Raw genomic sequence first — 18096 nt, 5'->3', positions numbered from 1 at the left:
AAGATTCTGTGGTTTTAAAAGGCTGGGGATGAATTGGGAAGGGAAATGATTCATTGACAACAAGGCAGAATAAGGTTTTGTCCGTTCTCCTTGTTGGTTTGCGTGTCTATAGACTACAACTAGGAAGCCTTCAAACATGACTGCTTTTGTGTGTATACAAACTCTGACAAGTGTTATGTGATCTGAAACTTAAATCCAGGTTTTCTGACTCCAAGTGAAACGCCCTTTCTCCTTCATCAAAATGTTTCCTATGGATGGATAATCCAAAAATCATTTGTACCTGGCTTCAGAAAGCATTAAAAGTTCTTTTTTAAAAATTTGCATGAAATTTTCTCTCTAATTATGTATTACTTAGACTTCTGTGATAAATTTGCATTGCTTGAATATTCTTAGACATTGAAGGAGGTGGCCAGTAACATTTTGGATCACTCGGAAGGAAAACCAGGCCTAGTTTTATGTAACACATAAATGCCACCAACTTGTTGGTAGATAATCTCTATGAGGATAATGAAAAGTAAATTGTGGTTACAGTTAGGGAGTGCTTATGGAATGCGGATGATTTTCAATGTCTGTTCACTTATCTGACCTGTCATGCTTGTATGTGTCTATACACAACATGTTCATTGACCTCCATTTATTTTAATGACAACCACCTTATGAGGTAGATGGTACACAATAAGTACCATTTTATAGATGAAGAAATGAGGTTCACAACTGATGAAGTCTGCCAGTAGTCACACACCTAAAACATTTCAGTGCAAGGACTCCAATCCAAGTCTGTTGCCTCCAATATCAATATGTTTTTGCTTGACCCACCATACTGCTTTGCTTCTCTCATGAGTTTCTGATCACTTTCCTAAAGAGTGAATCATGTATTTTACCTCTTAGATAGACATAGCAAATTATCAGAAGTGCTCGTCCTGGCTTAGATTCTTAGCACTTTTACAAATGTAATTTGTAGAATATAAACAATTATTTCCCAAGGTTGAAGTCAAATAAGCTTTTGTGCATCAATGAGGGAGCTGGCTAGATGACCTAAGGGCCCTTCTAGTTCAAAATCTTTATACAAGTGGGAACTACTTTGTACTAACTTTGAACAATGACTGATGGATTTTCTTTCTGGTTTTCTCTTTCTCCTTCCCTCCCCATATCTCAATTCTCTCCAAACAGAAACCAGGAATGGATTTATCTGATGCCTATATCATGTTTGTCCGGCAAAACCAGGATATCCTTCGAGAAAAGGTCAATGAAGAAATGTATATAGAAAAGTTGTTTGATGTAAGTAACTACTCTTGCAAGGCATGTTGGCATTAAGGAAATATCATAAAGATCTAAGTTGCAATTTGATGGAGTTTTTCATGCAGATAAGAACTTTTTTCTGGTGATCATTTCTTTTTATATGCATGCATTTGATAATTTTTTCTATTAAGTTTCCTTCAGTTGCTGATGGAAACCTTCACTGGCTACATTGTCTGCATGAAAGTTGTTACTGTTGGATTGAGAGGCTCAAAAGACATTCTAAGGTTAATTTTAATGAGCAGAGTACTATATCGTTGTTTACATTGTCATTTCGTTCTACCCACCTTTTTTTTTATGGCATTCCACAAATAGAATCTTATTTGAATGGATTCCATTTCTTCTTTAAAATGTTTTGAAGATCAATATCACATTCATTGGCGAAAGAAAGAAATAGGATACAAAGAAATTACCAAAAAGCTGCTACTCTACTTTTAATGGGTCTAGACAGACAGACACATAGATAGATGGATGGATGGATGGATGGATGGAGAGAGAGAGAGAGATGAATGGATAGATGCACATGTGTGTGAATATATATCTTTTTTTTTTACTGTACTGATATGTGCTTGACGACATAATATTATAATTGTGTCTGCAGTTTGAGACTAAACATGCCAGCTCTCTCAAACAGAGGATTGCGGTTTGAAGTCCCATGGTCATCAGATTTCCCTCAGAGTGAATCTGCAACTTAGACTAAGAGAGCAGTCCATTTAAATCACAATGCTGTCAGTCATTCTAATTATATAAGAGCCTGTTAGAAGGAAGGACTATTGGGTATTGGATACAGTTTAGCATAATCCAGTCTGTTAGTAAGTCTGAAATGTAATATTCCCTTTGAAGTGTATTTATTTGTGTACATCCTCTCTGTATTTTAGAAAAGCTTCCCTGGCAGTTTCTTTTAATTATGCAAGTCACTGCAAATGTTTTCATAACAGCAATTCACGGGCTTCCTGGTGACACTTCAGCTATGGTGGTTCCAGAAGGTCCATGAACATCACCGTCTCTGCCACAGTCTGCCATGTCCCTGTTTGCCGTTTATCAGACTGGGTGGTCACGATGAAACTCCCCTCTCCCATTTTTACATTTCTAGACTCTACCCAGGCCACTTTACAATAAAAGTATCATCTGTTTTAATAAGCTAAGTGTTAATATGTGTGAAAAGAATGATTTCATATAAGCTTTGATGCCCCGCGGGGGTAGAAAAATTACCATCCATTCAGCTGGCACTTTTTCAGAGTACTAAAACCATGTTAACAACTTCTGCATCAGTTTGGAAGTGCTCTCAGCCTCCAAGCAGATGGCTTGTTTCTAAGGCCCCTTCCCTTTTTTTTTTTTTTTTTTGTATTGGACAGAGAGAAAGTTGAGCTGCTGTTATTCTGGCTGTGTTTCTTCTCAGGAAGTCCAACTGCAGCATTGCTTTCTGTGTCTCACGTAAGGAAGCTTAGTTTGAGAGACATAATGAATACAAATACATTGTGTACAGAATTGCTTTTTTTTCCTGTGACTGATTTGTGAAACATTTTGAACCCCTTTTGGCATCATACCAATTCATAACAGGATTAATTTATTTATAAAATTTTTAAATTATAAAATATAAAAATTAGATTGCCATGGGGTCTGCTCTCCTCCTTCATTCATGAGGCTTCTTATGGGAAGAATAGAGCTCACTAATTAAAGTGGAACCGGCAAGACAGAGTGAGACATGAAAGTGACAGGATCTTTAAACCTTCATGGTTAAGATGTTAACATCTTTTTTGGAGACTTAGCATCTGATATGGCTGTCACGTGCAATTGCTATTACTCTGTTAAAATGGGACTTTTCCAGGAACCCTTTCTGATAACTACCTCCAATACTGTTGTAGTGCATGTACAATATCGATCTATGCTATAATATACTCATAGTCATAAAATAGAGACCTTTTTCTTAAACATCTTAATATTTTCAAGATATTAGGTCTTTCTGATAATTAACACGTGCATATACATATATATATATATATACTCACACACATATAGATACATCTATAATTACCTCCATGTGTAGATAGGTAGATAGATAGATAGATGGAGGGATGGATAGATGGATGGATGTAGTAAAACCTGATCTTTTAGCTCTTACATATGTTAGCAAGAAAAAACATATACTCAAGAGAGAACTCAGAGCTCCTAATTAGCCAATGTCAAATTTGTCTCATTCACAAGTAAGTAAATGAGAGGTTTTCAAGTAGGTGTTGAAAGATAAAATAGGATATATATCTGAAGCAATAGATTATAACTGAAAGATATTATTTAATTATTGGAAATTCATTTAACTATGTCTTAAAGTAGTATTTATAAGGTTCAAAAAAACAGTTGAAATAATGAGTTTGTATACTGTTTACCACCATAGCCTATTGCTAATAAAAGATTGAAGGGAAGAATTTTACTCAGTCATTTGGAAAATCTTTGTTATCCCAATTAAGGTTCCTGAGTAGGTCAGAAAAATAGGTCCATGAAACTTCCCTACCTGAATTCTGCTAACATCACTTGCCAAATAGGATTTTTAAAAATGAAACACTTTAAATTATGATGTTTCTTAATTTCTATGATCAGTTATTTCTAAACAATATTCTATGGAACTTTCATGTTCCATATGAAGTAAATATGAGTTCCATAATAAAATGCCAGTGATAGTGATATTCCCCCCTAAAATATGAAATATGAACTAATGTATCAAAACTATTGTATAAAATATTTTAACATGAAAATAAGGGCTAATTTATTCTATTTGTTTCCAAATTTCCCTCACTCTAATTCTTTGCTTGTACTAGAGGTATGGAATACCTTAGATTCCTTGAATCAGAATGTATAGTTTGAACAGATAAAAGAATGAATGAATGAGTGAACATTTCTTAACCACATATTATATGCCAAGAATTGTGCTAAGTACTAGAGATATACATATAAAGGAGAGACAGTCTGCTCTCAAGGAACTCACACCATAATTGGGGAGATTCAACATATAAAAGAAAGTTCAGATGCAGGGTAGATAGAAAGGTCCTGAAGTCCTGAGGAGGTGGATGGAAAGGTCCGGGAGGAGTCTTTAGGCTATATCTGTAGATCTTCAGGTAGTGCAGGGAGTCTTGAGGGCATGGAGGTAGGGCAAATGGTAAGACCTAGAGGAACTTAATCATAGGGAAGATGGTAAGACCTGGTTATTCTCTGTTTCACCTGAGGCAGCTAGGTATCACTGTGGCCAAAGTGCTGAACCTAGAACAGGAAATGGGGAAAAAGCTTTATGTAACACATTTATGAGGCAAGTGTTCATCCTGACCAGCAGTACCAACATTATGTTTATTATTTAGGTTTATCCTTGTATTTCTCATAATAACATACACACTAGGTCTTTAATGTTTGGCAAGGTAGAGAACGAGATTGTATTATATTTTAAGTAAACAGTATAATATATACATTATATTCATATATTATACATTCATGTGTATTAAACATAATTTGAGTAAACATTATTATACATTATATACATATGTGTGTATAGTATATACATATAATATAAACATTATATTTTGAGTAAACATTATAATGTAATAAACAATAAGTGAAACAACATAATATAAACATTGTATTTTGAGTAAACATTTTTTTACCCAAGAGGCCCTATCCTCTGGATGAGATCACAGAATTTTTAGCTGTAATATATCTTAAAAGTCCATCAAGTCCAATCCTTTCTGTTTTTACTGATGGGGAAACAGACCCAGAGACTTGCCCAAGATCATGCAAGTAGTCAGCAGTAGAGGCAAGATGCAAGTTTTCTGAATTTCATTCCATGCTTTTTCCACAGCCAATGCTGCCTGTAACTTTCCTTGGAAATAGTGGTTGCCTGAGATGAAATTCCTAGATAAACTAGTGCCTATGCTGAAATGAGAGATTGTTGGCTGTTGTATAGCCACTGCATAGAGTTTCATTTGAGTGACTCGGCCAATTCTGAGACTAACTCATAACACAGAACAACCTTATACTGAATCTGGACCCCTCAAGCTGTCCAGGATGCATCTGGGTCTTCTGACAGATACTATGGAAAACACAAAGGGCAGATCGAGCCAAGTCAAAAAGCATTTACTGAAGCTTTACTATATACTCTGTGCTAAGTGCTGGGAATACAGATTCCAGCAGAAATAAAGATAGGCTCTACCCTCAAAAAACTTATCACATAAAAGTAAGCTGGAAATGGTAGGGAATAGGTAAAGGTACTGGGCTGGGTTGGCGTTGGAGACAGTCCTGTAGACAGGAGTACAGTCCAAAGAGGAGTGAAGACCTAGTTGGCCTGGGCCTCCTCCTTAAAATGGAGGTTCTAGGGAGAGGTTCTAGTGAGAAGTAGTCCAGGGTGTGGAGTGAGCTTACGGGGTAGACTTCTATGGAATGGTAGACAAAGTCTTGTGGACTTCTGTTTACAAAATATGAACTTAAGTATTAAAACTATGGCAAGGCACAGTGGATAGAACTCTGGGCCTGGAGCCAAGAAGACTTCTCTTCCTGAGTTCAAATATGGCTCAGACACTTCCTAGCTGTGTGATCCTGGGCAAGTCACTTAACCCTATTTTCCTCAGCTTCCTCATTTGTAAAATGAACTAGAGAAAGAAACCATACCAGTATCTTTGCCAAGAAAACCCCAAATGGGATCGTGGGAAATCAGATACTACTCAACAACAACAGCTCTTGAGAAATGAAATGTTCTTCCCACTAAAGTTTAAAGCTTGTGCCAAAGACCACTATCTTAGTAAACTCTCTTTAAGGCTGTCTTTCTTTGTCCCAGACAGGACACTTAGTAGTACCTACAGCAAGAGAGGGATTCTGATGCCTCAGTAGTTTGTCTTGTTTACTCAGGGCCAAAGCCCTGGGTTTTTTTTAACTTCCTCCATTTCCAGGGTCTTCTGCCTCCCCTAGTTCCAGTGTTTTAACAGGAATTCTATCTCTACTGTTCCAGGGACTCTCATGTTGTTCCCAGAGATACTGTGTGAGGCATAGACCACTCTTCTATACTTAATACACCCCTGTGAGGTCAGTCACCAAATATGAATTCAGTTCTGAATTCACTGATATAAATATATGTGTGTATACACACATATATGTACACATGTATACATATACATATACATGCATGCACATATACACACATGTACACACATATGTGTACTAAGCAGCACTAGTACAAAGAGAAGCATTGACTGCTGGAATCTCCAGTCTCTAATTGTTGCTAGATACCAGAGCTACCAAAGGCACAAAGAATTTCAGCTTGGAGCTGTGGGAGCTACAAGGAAATCCTGGCAGTGACCATGACCAAAGACACTTTAAGTCTGTGAACATTTGGATCAAGGTTACTTCTTGCCATTGTTCCTCAAACAGAAACAAAAACAAAATTATAAGAAAAGATCATAGATTTTAGAGGTGGAAAGGGTCTTAGAGGTCAGGTGAGCAGTAGAGATCCAGAGAAATGAGGTGATTTCCACAAGGTGATGCAGGAATTAAGTGACAGAGCCAGGTTTTGAACTCAGATCTTTTTATTCAAAACCCAGAGATCTTCCCAATACACCATGCTGCCTCAGGGCAGCAGATATGATCAGTGGGGGTGAGGGAGCTACCTTTTAAAAATAATAATAATAGTTAATTAATTAAAAGATTAGTCTGGGAGGTTGAAGGCTAAGGGGAGAGAGGATATGCGTGAAGTATATAAAATTATCGAACACATAGATGGGTTTTATCATTATAGCTATAATTTACATAGCATTTTGAGATTTGAAAAGCACTTTGTAAATATTTCATTTTATCTTCTCAAAAGCCATCAGTTTTCTGAGGCAGTCAGAAGTTGGAGTGACTTGACCAAGTGTCCCACAGCTAGTTAGTGTCTGAGGTTGGATTTGAACTGAGATCTGCCTGGTCCCAGATACAATGCTCTATCCACTGTGTCCCCTAACTGCCTAGGCTTTGAAGTCTTAGTTCAGATCTGGCCTCAGACACTCACTCAGTAGCTGTGTGAGCCCGGGCAGTTCACTTAGCATCTGTCTGCCTCATTCTCTCCATCTGTAAAATGGGGATAATAATAGCACCTGCCTCCCTGAGTTGTAGTGAGAATAAATTGAGATATTTTAGAAGTGCTTTGCAACCCTTAAAGTGCTATCTGAATACTAGCTTTTATTATTATTAGATGAAGCATAGACATGTTCACCAAATATCAGTATCTTAGCAATAGGAGATACTGCCTTGCAAGCTCTAAAGAGTTTGATTTAGAATTAGTGAAAGAAAGTACCACTTCACAAAATGGTTAGTAAATGCATTAAACTCTACCCCCAATGGATGGTAAAGGCTAAAAGGGGTTGATATAAATGATGGACATACTGAGTTGAGTTCAGTTCATTTATTAAGTGCCTATTGTGTTCAAAGCACTATGCTATCTATGTTCTAAGGGAGATTCAAGTTTGAATAAGACAGGATCCCTACCCTCATAGAGCTTACAGTCTGGTAAAGAAATAGGTTATGTCTTTGTATCCCCACTATTCATTACAATACCTGAAACATGGTAAGCCCTTGATAAAATCTCATTCGCTTCTTTCTGACTTGATACATACACAGATAATGATAACAGTTCTCTTTTTGACGAGTCCCTAAACTTTACCAATGTAGATATACTCTCCAGTAGGGAAAATTGTAAAACAAAGAGTCACAGAACTTGAGAGCTGGAAAGAACCTCAACAGCCATTGGAGTCTACCCCACATAGGAAAAGAATCTTGCTTTAGGGTCCCCAACCAGTGATCATACAGCCTCTTCTTGAAGGCCTGCAAGGAGAGGGAATCCACCTCTAATCCAGCCAGCCCATTCCACTTAGGGATAGCTCCCATTGTCAGGAACTTTTTTATCTAATTCCAATCCTAAATTTACCTCCTTGTATGTTATACCCACTGGTTTGGGTTCTGCCCTTTGTGGCCAAGAAAAGCACATCTAAGCCCCCTTCCAAATGAGAGCCCTTCAACTTGAACACATCCAGCACATTCCCCTTTAGTCTTCTCTAGGCTAAATACCTCCCAGTGCTTTCACCTGATCCTTATGTGACAGGGACTCAAGACCTATCACCATCCTGTTTCCTATGCTCTGGCTGCTTTCAGTCTTTTCAGTGTACTTCTCAAATGCTGGCACAGTGCTCCACATGTGATCAGTCTTGGAAATGGTGTTCTCCCCTAATGCCTCAGAGCTTCCATGCTTCCTCCTTCTGTGTAATTCTTGCATGTATCCTCCCATAAGTACTTCATGATGGGTCCTCCCATCGTGCTAGTCACCTTCCTCCAGATCTTTTCAACTTACACAAGCACCAGTGAAGCACGAAGGACTGTACATCTCTTATCCTTCACTCTCACTAGATGATCACTCAGCCTTCTTTTCCCACCAGTAGTGAATAGAGAAGATTATGGCATTTCAAAGTTTACAGGGTGGGGCTGCTAGGTGGAGCAGTGAATAGAGCACTGGCTCTGGAGTCAGGAGGACCTAAGTTCAAATCCAACCTCAGACACACAAAAACTAGCCATGTGACCTTGGGCAAGTCGTTTAACCCCAAATGCCCTCCAAAAAGGAAAAAAAAAAGTTCACAGGATACTCTTTCCATGAATAACCCTGTAGGGTAAGTGGTATGTGGGGTGTTCAGGGAAGACCAGCACCTCTGGTATAAGGACTTGGGGGTTGTCAAGCCCTTTCCAGGGTTGCTCATCCACCTTTGGTGTTCACCTGTGACTTCAAGAAGCTGTCGTGAGTTCAGCAGCCACATCCTTATAAAACTGTCTTGGCAGACAGGCTAAACCAAGTAATCTTTTCAGGTTGGCTTTCAAGGAGGATAGCCATGCTCCCCCACAAAATCTGCTGATGATACTTTAGTGATGGCAGTAGAAAAGCCCTAGACTGCACTAGGAAAGCTGGTTCTTGTTCTAGCTAAGCCAATAACTAGAGTCATTCAAACCCCATGTGTCTAAGTATTATTGACACTTGGCACCCTGAATCTAGGCCACCCTATGTTCAAATCTAGACTCTACCACTAACTACCTACATGATCATAAATATGACATTTAACCTCTTTGGGTTGGATAAACAGATTTAGGAGTCTTCTGTATAGAGGTGATGACTAAATCTATGGGATGTGATGAAGTCAAAGAGAATGAAGAGGAGAGGACCTAACATGGAACCCATCCATGGAGAGAGAATGGGATACCTGATGAACCCACAAAGGAGACCAAAGAGGTTAACCATCTGTAAAATGAGTGTTTTTAATAATATTTCTGAGGTCACTTTCAACTCCTGATCTATGATTATGATTCCTATCTTGTTTAGTCATTTCAGACTCTTTGTGACCCCATTTGGGATTTCTTGGCAAATATACTGGAGTGGTTTGCCATTTCCTTCTCCAGCTTATTTTACATTTGAGGAAACTGAGGCAAACGGAGTGAAGTGTCTTGTCCACAGTTACACAGCAAGTTAGTGTCTAAGGCCAGATTTGAACTCACAAAGATGAGTCTTCCTGATTTCAGGCTAGGCACACTATCCACTGCACCTCATAGCTGCCCATAATTCCTACACATGATTCAGTTAATCAAATCATTAATTAAGCACTTCCTCTGTGCCAGGTACTGTGCTCTGTGACAGGGATACAAATACAAAAGTGAGATTATTCCTGATCTCATGGAGCTTACACTGGGCCAGGTGTGCAGAGAGGGGTTTGATATAACATGTTCACAGACAAACACAGGATACACAAAAAATAAATATATCATGATGGGGAGAGGAACAACTAACAAATAGGGAGATAAGGAAAGGTCTCTTCTGGGGTGTGGTGACTGAGCTGAAGGTGAGTATGGAAAACATTCCATATGAGGGGCCAGTCTGCACAAAATCAGAGGCCATATACAGGGAAAGGCAAGTGGACCAGCCTGACCGGGACAGAGATCAAGTGTGGGGAATCATTATATCAGCCTTCAGCAGGAGCCACATTGAGAAGGACTTTCAATGCCAACAGAGTTTGTATTTAATCCAAAATACTTAGCACAATGCCTGGCATATAATAAGTGCTTAATGAAAAATTGTTGACTAAATAAAGGCAGTAGGAGGCTCCAGAATCTTTCCAAGCAGAGAAGTAGCATATCAGATTTCTACTTCAGAAATGTCAGTTTAAGGGGTGGCCAGGTGGCTCAGCGAGTAAGAGCACCGGCTCCAGTGTCGGGATGACCTGGATCAAATCCGGGTTCAGATACTCAGCACCACACCCAGAAATAACTGGCCGTGTAACCTTGAGCAAGTTACTTAACCCCAATTGCTTTAGAAAAAAAAAAAGAAGAAATGTCAGTTTGGCAACTGGGTAGGAGACAAATTACAGAAAGAAGGGGCTATAGGCAAGGACACCAGTAAGGAGACTTTCAGAAGTTTTGTCCAGAGATAATAAAGGCCTGGACCAGGGTGTTTGTGGTGTGAGGAGAAATAAGATGATGAGTGAGAGAGACGTTGAGGGTGTAGACTCAGCAAGATATGGTGGTTGATTAAATGTGGGCAATGAGGGAAAGTAAAAAGTTGAAGATGATTCCTAGGTTTCAAATCTGGTTGACTGGAAGAATAGTAGTGCCCTCAACAGAAATAGAGAAATTAAGGGGAGGGATGGGTTTAAAGGAAAAGAGAGATAATAAGTTCTGTTTTGAATATGATGAAACTGAGTTGCCTATGGAACATCTGTGTAGAGATGTCAAATTGGCAATTGGTTACACCCAGGTGACTGAGGAGGGTGGGATAAACAGATTTAGGAGTTTTCTGCATAGAGATGATGACTAAATCTATGGGATCTATTAGTCAAAGAGAATGAAGAGGAGAGGACCCAAAATGGATCCCATCTATGGATAGAGAATGGGATACCTGATGAACCCACAAAAGAGACCAAGAAACATGAATCTGAGAGATAGGAAGAAAAACCCACAGAGAATGGTGTATCTAGAGGGATAGAGTGAATATTGACCAGTGCTACAGAGAGGTTAAAAAAGGATGAGAATGTCTGTAAAGTAAATGATCCTAAAAAAAACCATCTTTGATGTCATTGTCAGGAATGGAATACTTTAGTGTGGCAGTTCTTATGTTCTAATAGGACATACACACACAGAGAGAATCAATGGGAAAGGAAGCAGAAAGGGGACTCCACAGATGTTAACATGTAAGAAAAATACTGACATGAGGTATTTTATATCCCTGCAGGGTTCTGTACCCAGAGATACAGGCAAAACTGCTTCAGCTCCAACTCAATGCTAATGTGAAAACTTTAAACCTTTGAAGAGGGTTTTTAGATTCTGAGAGATTATTCCTTCATGCAGCAAATATTTAGCAATTTATCTAATGAACAATTTGTTTTAAGACAATAATACAAGATATATATATATATATATATATATTGCTTTTGTTTAATCGTTTTTCAGTTGTGTCCAACTCTTTATGACCCCATTCATGGATTTGTTGGCCAAGATACTGGAGTAGTTTTCCATTTCCTTCTCTAGCTCATTTTATGATGAGGAAACTGAGGCAAATAGGGTTAAGTGACTTGCCTGGGGTCACACAGCCAGTAAATGTTTGAGGTTGGATTTGAACTCAGGTCTTTCTAACTCTAGACCCAGCACTCTATTCACTCTGCCACCTAATTGTCCTCCATATGTTCATTAGAGAGATCCAAAGCAAAATGCTAGACACATTCTGAGGTAGGGAGAATGTTGTGATTGACAAATGTAAATATTAGGGAATACTTAATGGAAAAGGTGACATTTGAGTTGAGCTTATGGGATTATGAAGTGACAGGGGAGAGTACTCTAGTTATTGGGAATACTGTAAATGCATGTGTAACCTAGAACTCAAATGCAATTGTATTGTGTGGAGAATGATGACTTGATATTTTATATCTGCATAAGGGGCAGAGTTGTCCACAAATGGAAAAGCCCTCACTATGCTCCAGACAATGTAGTAAGCATGAAATACAAGCAAGCAAGAGGAGCTTACAAGCCCTCTAGGAACGTAGATTCTTTTAGAGGAAGACAAGATAAAGGGGAGTTTTGGGGCAGTAATTAATGGTAAGGAGGTATGAAAGCATGATCAATATCAAGTTTGCCAGAGGTTGTGGAGACTAGTCTTTTGTTTTGTTTTGGTTTGGTTTTTTGCTTTTTTTTTTGGAGGGGGGGAAAGCAGGGCAATTGGGGTTAAGTGACTTGCCCAAAGTCACATGACTAGTAAGTGTCTGAGGTCAAATTTGAACTCAGGTCCTCCTGAATCCAGGGCTGGTGCTCTATTCATTGCGCCACCTAGCTGCCCCTGGAGGCTAGTTTTATGACATAAAGCTGGAAAAAGAAATGCTAGACATGGTGTGGTCGTTGATTCATTCCCTAAGGATCATCATACCCTGTTCAAGTTATACATCCTTATTTCAAACTGGCAGGTACCTCAGAGATCTTCTAGTCATTGTGCAGATGAGGAACTGAGGCCCAGAGAGGTTCTGGCATGCTGGGATTCACACCCAGTTTCCCTTCCTCCAATCCCAGCCCTCTTCCCTGTAGCATGCTGCGGCTAAACCCAAAGGGAGAACCTCCTGTGCCTGCCCTCCAAAAGAGATATTTGGACCTCCTTGACACTTTCACTAGCCTTAATCTTTCTCTCTTCTGTGAAATAAATCTGACTTGTCTGCAGGAAGTTTACTAGTCTTAAGATGGGTTCCCTTTAGCTCACCTGGCCCCACTAATATGACATAATAGATAAATCTTAAAAATCTTGATTCATTTTTTTCCCACTTGCATGAGTCCCTTGCTGAATGTTAGTGAGTCTGGTGCCTACTGTGACAATCTTTCCTAATCTGAATCTCCAGGCAGGGCTCACTCAGCCTTTCAAGCTTATTCAGCGAGCTCTGTGTGTCCATGTGTTGGGATATTAACTAAATATATTCCTCCAGAACATAAACATTCTTCCAAATGGGAAAGTCATAATGTGGTAGAAGCCAAAATCCTCTTCCTAAGAAGCAGCTTCTGTGGAGCTGGAAACAGAAAACTCAATCCAGGGAACAGAAAACACAGAGAAAATTTCAATCATCCATTTTCAAGAATCATTTCTAGCCAAGCATACTCTCAGAAGCTTTGTGCATAGGTAGGGTTTTAATTTTTGACTGTTGAATCCCTTTAAAAACACTCATATCTTCTTATTGCAAAGACCCATCAGGGTGCAGCATTTAATTGGTAAATCATGCAGATTAAACATTCTCTTGTGTTATAAAAATGATTAAATATTTAATTGTTAAGAAGTTTCATTTGTTCTAAGTTTTTTTTAATATTGTTATGTCATATGAAATTAAAAGTAATTCTTTAAATGATAGTTAATCAGTTATATTCACCTGATGTATGTTTGGTAAAGGTTTAATTTCCCATAAACTTTCTTGGGGAAAAAATAGACCTGATTTTTTTTTAAAGCAAAGCTTCTCTGAGTAGAAGGAACCTTTTGAATGAAATTGAATTCAAATGTAATAATTGAGTTCAGTAGCTGTTTTTAATGTTGCATTAAGAAAAGGAACCAAAATGAACAGATAGTAAGTGAATATATGAATATGTTTCTCAGAATGAAACTTTATCTTCATAAACCTATCTTCCTTCATCTAGTAAGGAAAAGGGATTAGCACTCAAAAGTTTTACTTTAGTGTTTCATACCAACTCCAGTATGTTTTGATGTTCAAGTTAGTTCACTCATATTAAGACTCAAACTTCTGTTCTTAAGGAAGAAAAAAATGAATTTATTAAAAAGGCCCATGATTTTCTTACCTATCACAATTGTTCTTAAGAATATTTTAAATCATCAAAGATGGGTGAGTGTACATAACTGCTAGAAAAAATAATTTCTCTTTCATATAGTTAATTAATTTTTTAAAGTTAAAATGAACAGCAACTGCTAAACCAGTTGGGATTTCTTTAATCCAAGTTATTTTAAGGTTCTTTAAGAAATAAGTAGATTAGGGGCGGCTAGGTGGTGCAGTGAATAGAGCACTGGCCCTGAAGTCAGGAGGATCTTAGTTCAAATCTGGCCTCAGACACTTAACACACTTACTAGCCATGTGACTTTGGGCAAGTCACTTAACCCCAATTGCCCTCCAAAAAAGGAAAAAAAAAAGAAATACTAGATCAAAAAAAAACCAATCAATTTCACCCATGCTTCCTGTCACTCACGTTCCTTGATATAGAAATAAAATGTTATTTTCTTCTGTTGAATTTGGCCATCATAAATTACCTCTTCCAAGGACACAGACACTTTCCAAGCCATTTGGCTTTTTGGCCAAAGTCATTTTCCACAATAATAACAAAACACAATGATCTCTTTGCTTTAAAATCTCTTACTCTGCCTTAATATTGAATATATTAAAACCAATTGCATCAAAGCATCCAAGAAAAAAAGCAATTAATTGAATTAGATGACTATGTGTTAATATCTAAGAGAGAATATCAATCATCTGAAATAAAATCAGTTAGTTTTTCTTAGTAAGAGCTTATCCATAGAAAGACTTTTTATCAAGAAATTTAGAGAGGCAGGCCCGGACACCGACACCACAGCTACAGTGCACAGAGGCAGGCCAGGACGAGGCCTGATCAACGGGGCAGCAAGTTGATCCACAAACCACAAGGGCCACTGCCAGGCCTATCAAGAAAGGGCTGGGACTGGATGGAGCAGGCTAAGAACCAAATGCAGGGCCCGTGGCAGGGGCAGCAACTACTCCTGGGACTACCAATCCACAGCCCAGAAATTTAAAAAGCCCCTATCTGGACCTCCAGGGACCAGGATCGCAGCGTGAACCCCAGCTGCTCCAGTCCCCCTCTCTGATCCTGAAAAGATAGCAATTATTGCCCCAGGGCAAAACCTTAAACAGTAAAGGCTTGGGAACCCTAGAGAAAGGGCATGGGTAGGGCCCTGCCTCAAAATGGGTAGAAAGCAGACTGCAAAGACAAAGACTCTGGAGTCCTACTATCCTGAGAGGGAGGAACCAAATTCAGAGGGAAAGAGTGATGATTCCACACCCACAGCTGAAGCCTCAACAGGGAACTGGTCTCAAGCACAGAAAGCATTCTTAGATGAGCTCAAAAGGAACTTTGAAAACCAAATTAGAGAGATAGAAGATAAAATGAATAATTATTTAAAAATCAAAATTGCAAAATTAGAAAAACATTACAATGAAGAAAACAGCTCCTTAAAAAGAAAAACGTGTGATATAGAAAAGGAGCTCCAAAAACTAACCAAGGAAAGTAATTCACTAAAAACTGGCATCAACCAAATTGAAGCGAATAACTCTATGAGGAACCAAGTCAAACAAAACATCAAGAATGAAAAATTAGAAAAAGAGGTAAAATATCTCAATGGAAAAATATCTGACCTGGAAAACAGATCCAGGAGAGATAATCTGAGAATCAGGCCTACTGGAAAATCATGATGAAAAGATGAGCTTGGACAACATCCTCCAAGAGCTCATCAAGGAAAACTTCCCTGAGACACTAGAACCTGAGGGTAAAATAGAAATCGAGAGAATCCACCAGACACCTCCTGAAAGAGATCCCAAATTGAAAGTCCTCAAAATGTGACCAAACTCCAGAACTACCAGGTAAAGGAGAAAATACTTCAAGCAGCCAAAAAGAAACAATTCAAATATCAAGAAACCACAGGGAGGATCGCACAGGGTCTGGCATCCTCTACACTGAAAAATTGGAGGCAGTGAAATAGTTTTTTTGCAAGGCAAAAGAGCTTAGGTTACAACTAAGGATCACCTACCCAGAGAAACTGAACATATTTTTCCAGGCAAGGAGATGGTCATTCAATGATATAACAGATTTCCAGACCTTCCGGATGAAAAAGCCAGAGCTCAATGGAATATTCAACCTCCAATTATGAGACACAAGAAAACACACACACACACACACACATACACACACACACACACACACACACACACACACACACCCTCTTATTTAATAAGAGCAAACTGTTTATAGACAAGTAGAGGGTATGAGAATAAATTACACAAAATGATGATAAAAAATAAACTTTATTAAGGGCTACAAAGGAACTGCAATGAAAGAAGAGGAAAGAATGAATCAGAAAAGGGTAAATTATGCCACACAAAGAGGCATAAAAACAATATAGCAGAGAGAAAGAAGGGAGGGAGATGAGCATTATATTAGCTTTTCCCTCATTAGTTCTGGTGCAAGGAGGGAATAACACAATCAGTTAAACATAGGACTTTATGGAGATGACACAAAACATATCATAATATAGGGAAGGAGGGAAGGGAGAGGAGCTTTGCATGATATTTGTTCCTGTCACTCTTGTTTTGAAGAAGAAATAACATACTACATTAAGTATAAAAATACCCTACAGGCAGTAGGAGGGGGGAAGGCTATGAAAGGGGAGGGGTGATTAGAAGGGAGGGAAGAAATAAGGGGGAAGGGGAGAAAAAGGTAAGGGGGCCGATAAGAAGGGAATACTGAGGGAGGCAGTGGTCAAAAGGAAAACTCTTAAGGAGGGAAAGGGAAAAGGGGAGAAAAATAAAATCATAAACAGGGGAGGGAATAGGATGGAGGGAAAGAGACAGATAGTAATCATAACTGTGAATGAGAATGGGATGAACTCTCCCATAAAAATGGAGGCGGATAGCAGAATGGATTAAAAACCATAATCCCACAGTATGCTGTTACAAGAAACACATCTGAAACAGAGAGATACACACAGGGTAAAGGTAAAAGGCTGGAGTAAAATAGATCATACCTCAGCTGAATTAAAAAAAAAAAGCAAGATTAGCAATCCTTATCTCAGATAAAGCAAAAGCAAAAATTGATCTAATTAAAAGATAAGGAAGGAAACCATATCCCGCTAAAAGGCACCATCAAGAATAAAGCAAAATCATTACTTAACATATATGCACCAAGTGGTATAGCATCCAAATTCCTAGAGGAGAAGGTAAGGGAATTGGAGGAAGAAATAGCAAAACTAGTGGGGGACCTTAATCTCTCCCTCTCTGAACTTGATAAATCTAACCTCAAAATAAACAAGAAAGAAGTTAAGGAGGTGAATAGAATTTTAGAAAGGGTAGGTATGATAGATCTCTGGAGAAAACTGAATGGCAATAAAAAGGAATATACCTTCTTCTCAGTGGCACATGGCACATACACAAAAATTGACCATGTACTAGGACATCATAACCTCACAATTCAGTGCAGAAAGGCAGAAATATTAAATACATCATTCTCGGATCATGATGCAATAGAAATCATATGCAATAAAAGACCATAGAAAGATAGACTAAAACTAATTTGAAACTAAACAATTTAATCCTAAAAAATGAATGGGTCAAACAAGAAATGATAGAAACAATCAACAACTTCATTCAAGAGAATGACAATAATGAGACAACATACGAAAATTTGTGGGATGCAGCAAAGGCGGTTCTTAGGGGAAGTTTTATATCTATGAGTGCATGTATGAATAAATTAGAGAAAAGGGAGATCAATGAATTGGACATGCACTTGAAAAAGCTAGAAAAAGAGCAAATTGAAAATCTGCAATTAAATACTAAATTAGAAATAATGAAAACCAAAGGAGAGATTAATAAAATTGAAATTAAGAAAACAATTGAATTAATAAATAAAATTAAGAGCTGGTTTTATGAAAAAAAAAACAATAAAATTGATAGACCTTAACCAATATGATAAAAAAAGAAAGAAGAAAACCAA

The 18096-nt window shown here is 38.3% G+C and overlaps 1 protein-coding gene across 3 annotated transcripts in view; it reads left to right on the top strand.

Moving 5' to 3' along the window:
- CADPS2 (calcium dependent secretion activator 2) overlaps nt 1-18096 on the top strand; it is a 729035-nt gene that overhangs the window by 680504 nt on the left and 30435 nt on the right. For all 3 annotated transcript variants that reach the window (XM_069087109.1, XM_069087108.1, XM_069087107.1), the window contains one exon: nt 1171-1278. In XM_069087109.1, the coding sequence (XP_068943210.1) occupies nt 1171-1278 (108 nt within the window). The remainder of the gene's footprint in view (nt 1-1170; nt 1279-18096) is intronic.

The sequence above is a fragment of the Petaurus breviceps genome, unplaced genomic scaffold (genome assembly GCF_028583685.1).
Source record: "Petaurus breviceps papuanus isolate PSGF00001 unplaced genomic scaffold, PetGlider_PUasm1.0 181, whole genome shotgun sequence".
NCBI classification, from domain to species: Eukaryota; Metazoa; Chordata; class Mammalia; order Diprotodontia; family Petauridae; genus Petaurus; species Petaurus breviceps.
Note: the sequence above shows the minus strand (reverse complement) of the source record. Positions and strands in the feature narration are given on the sequence as shown.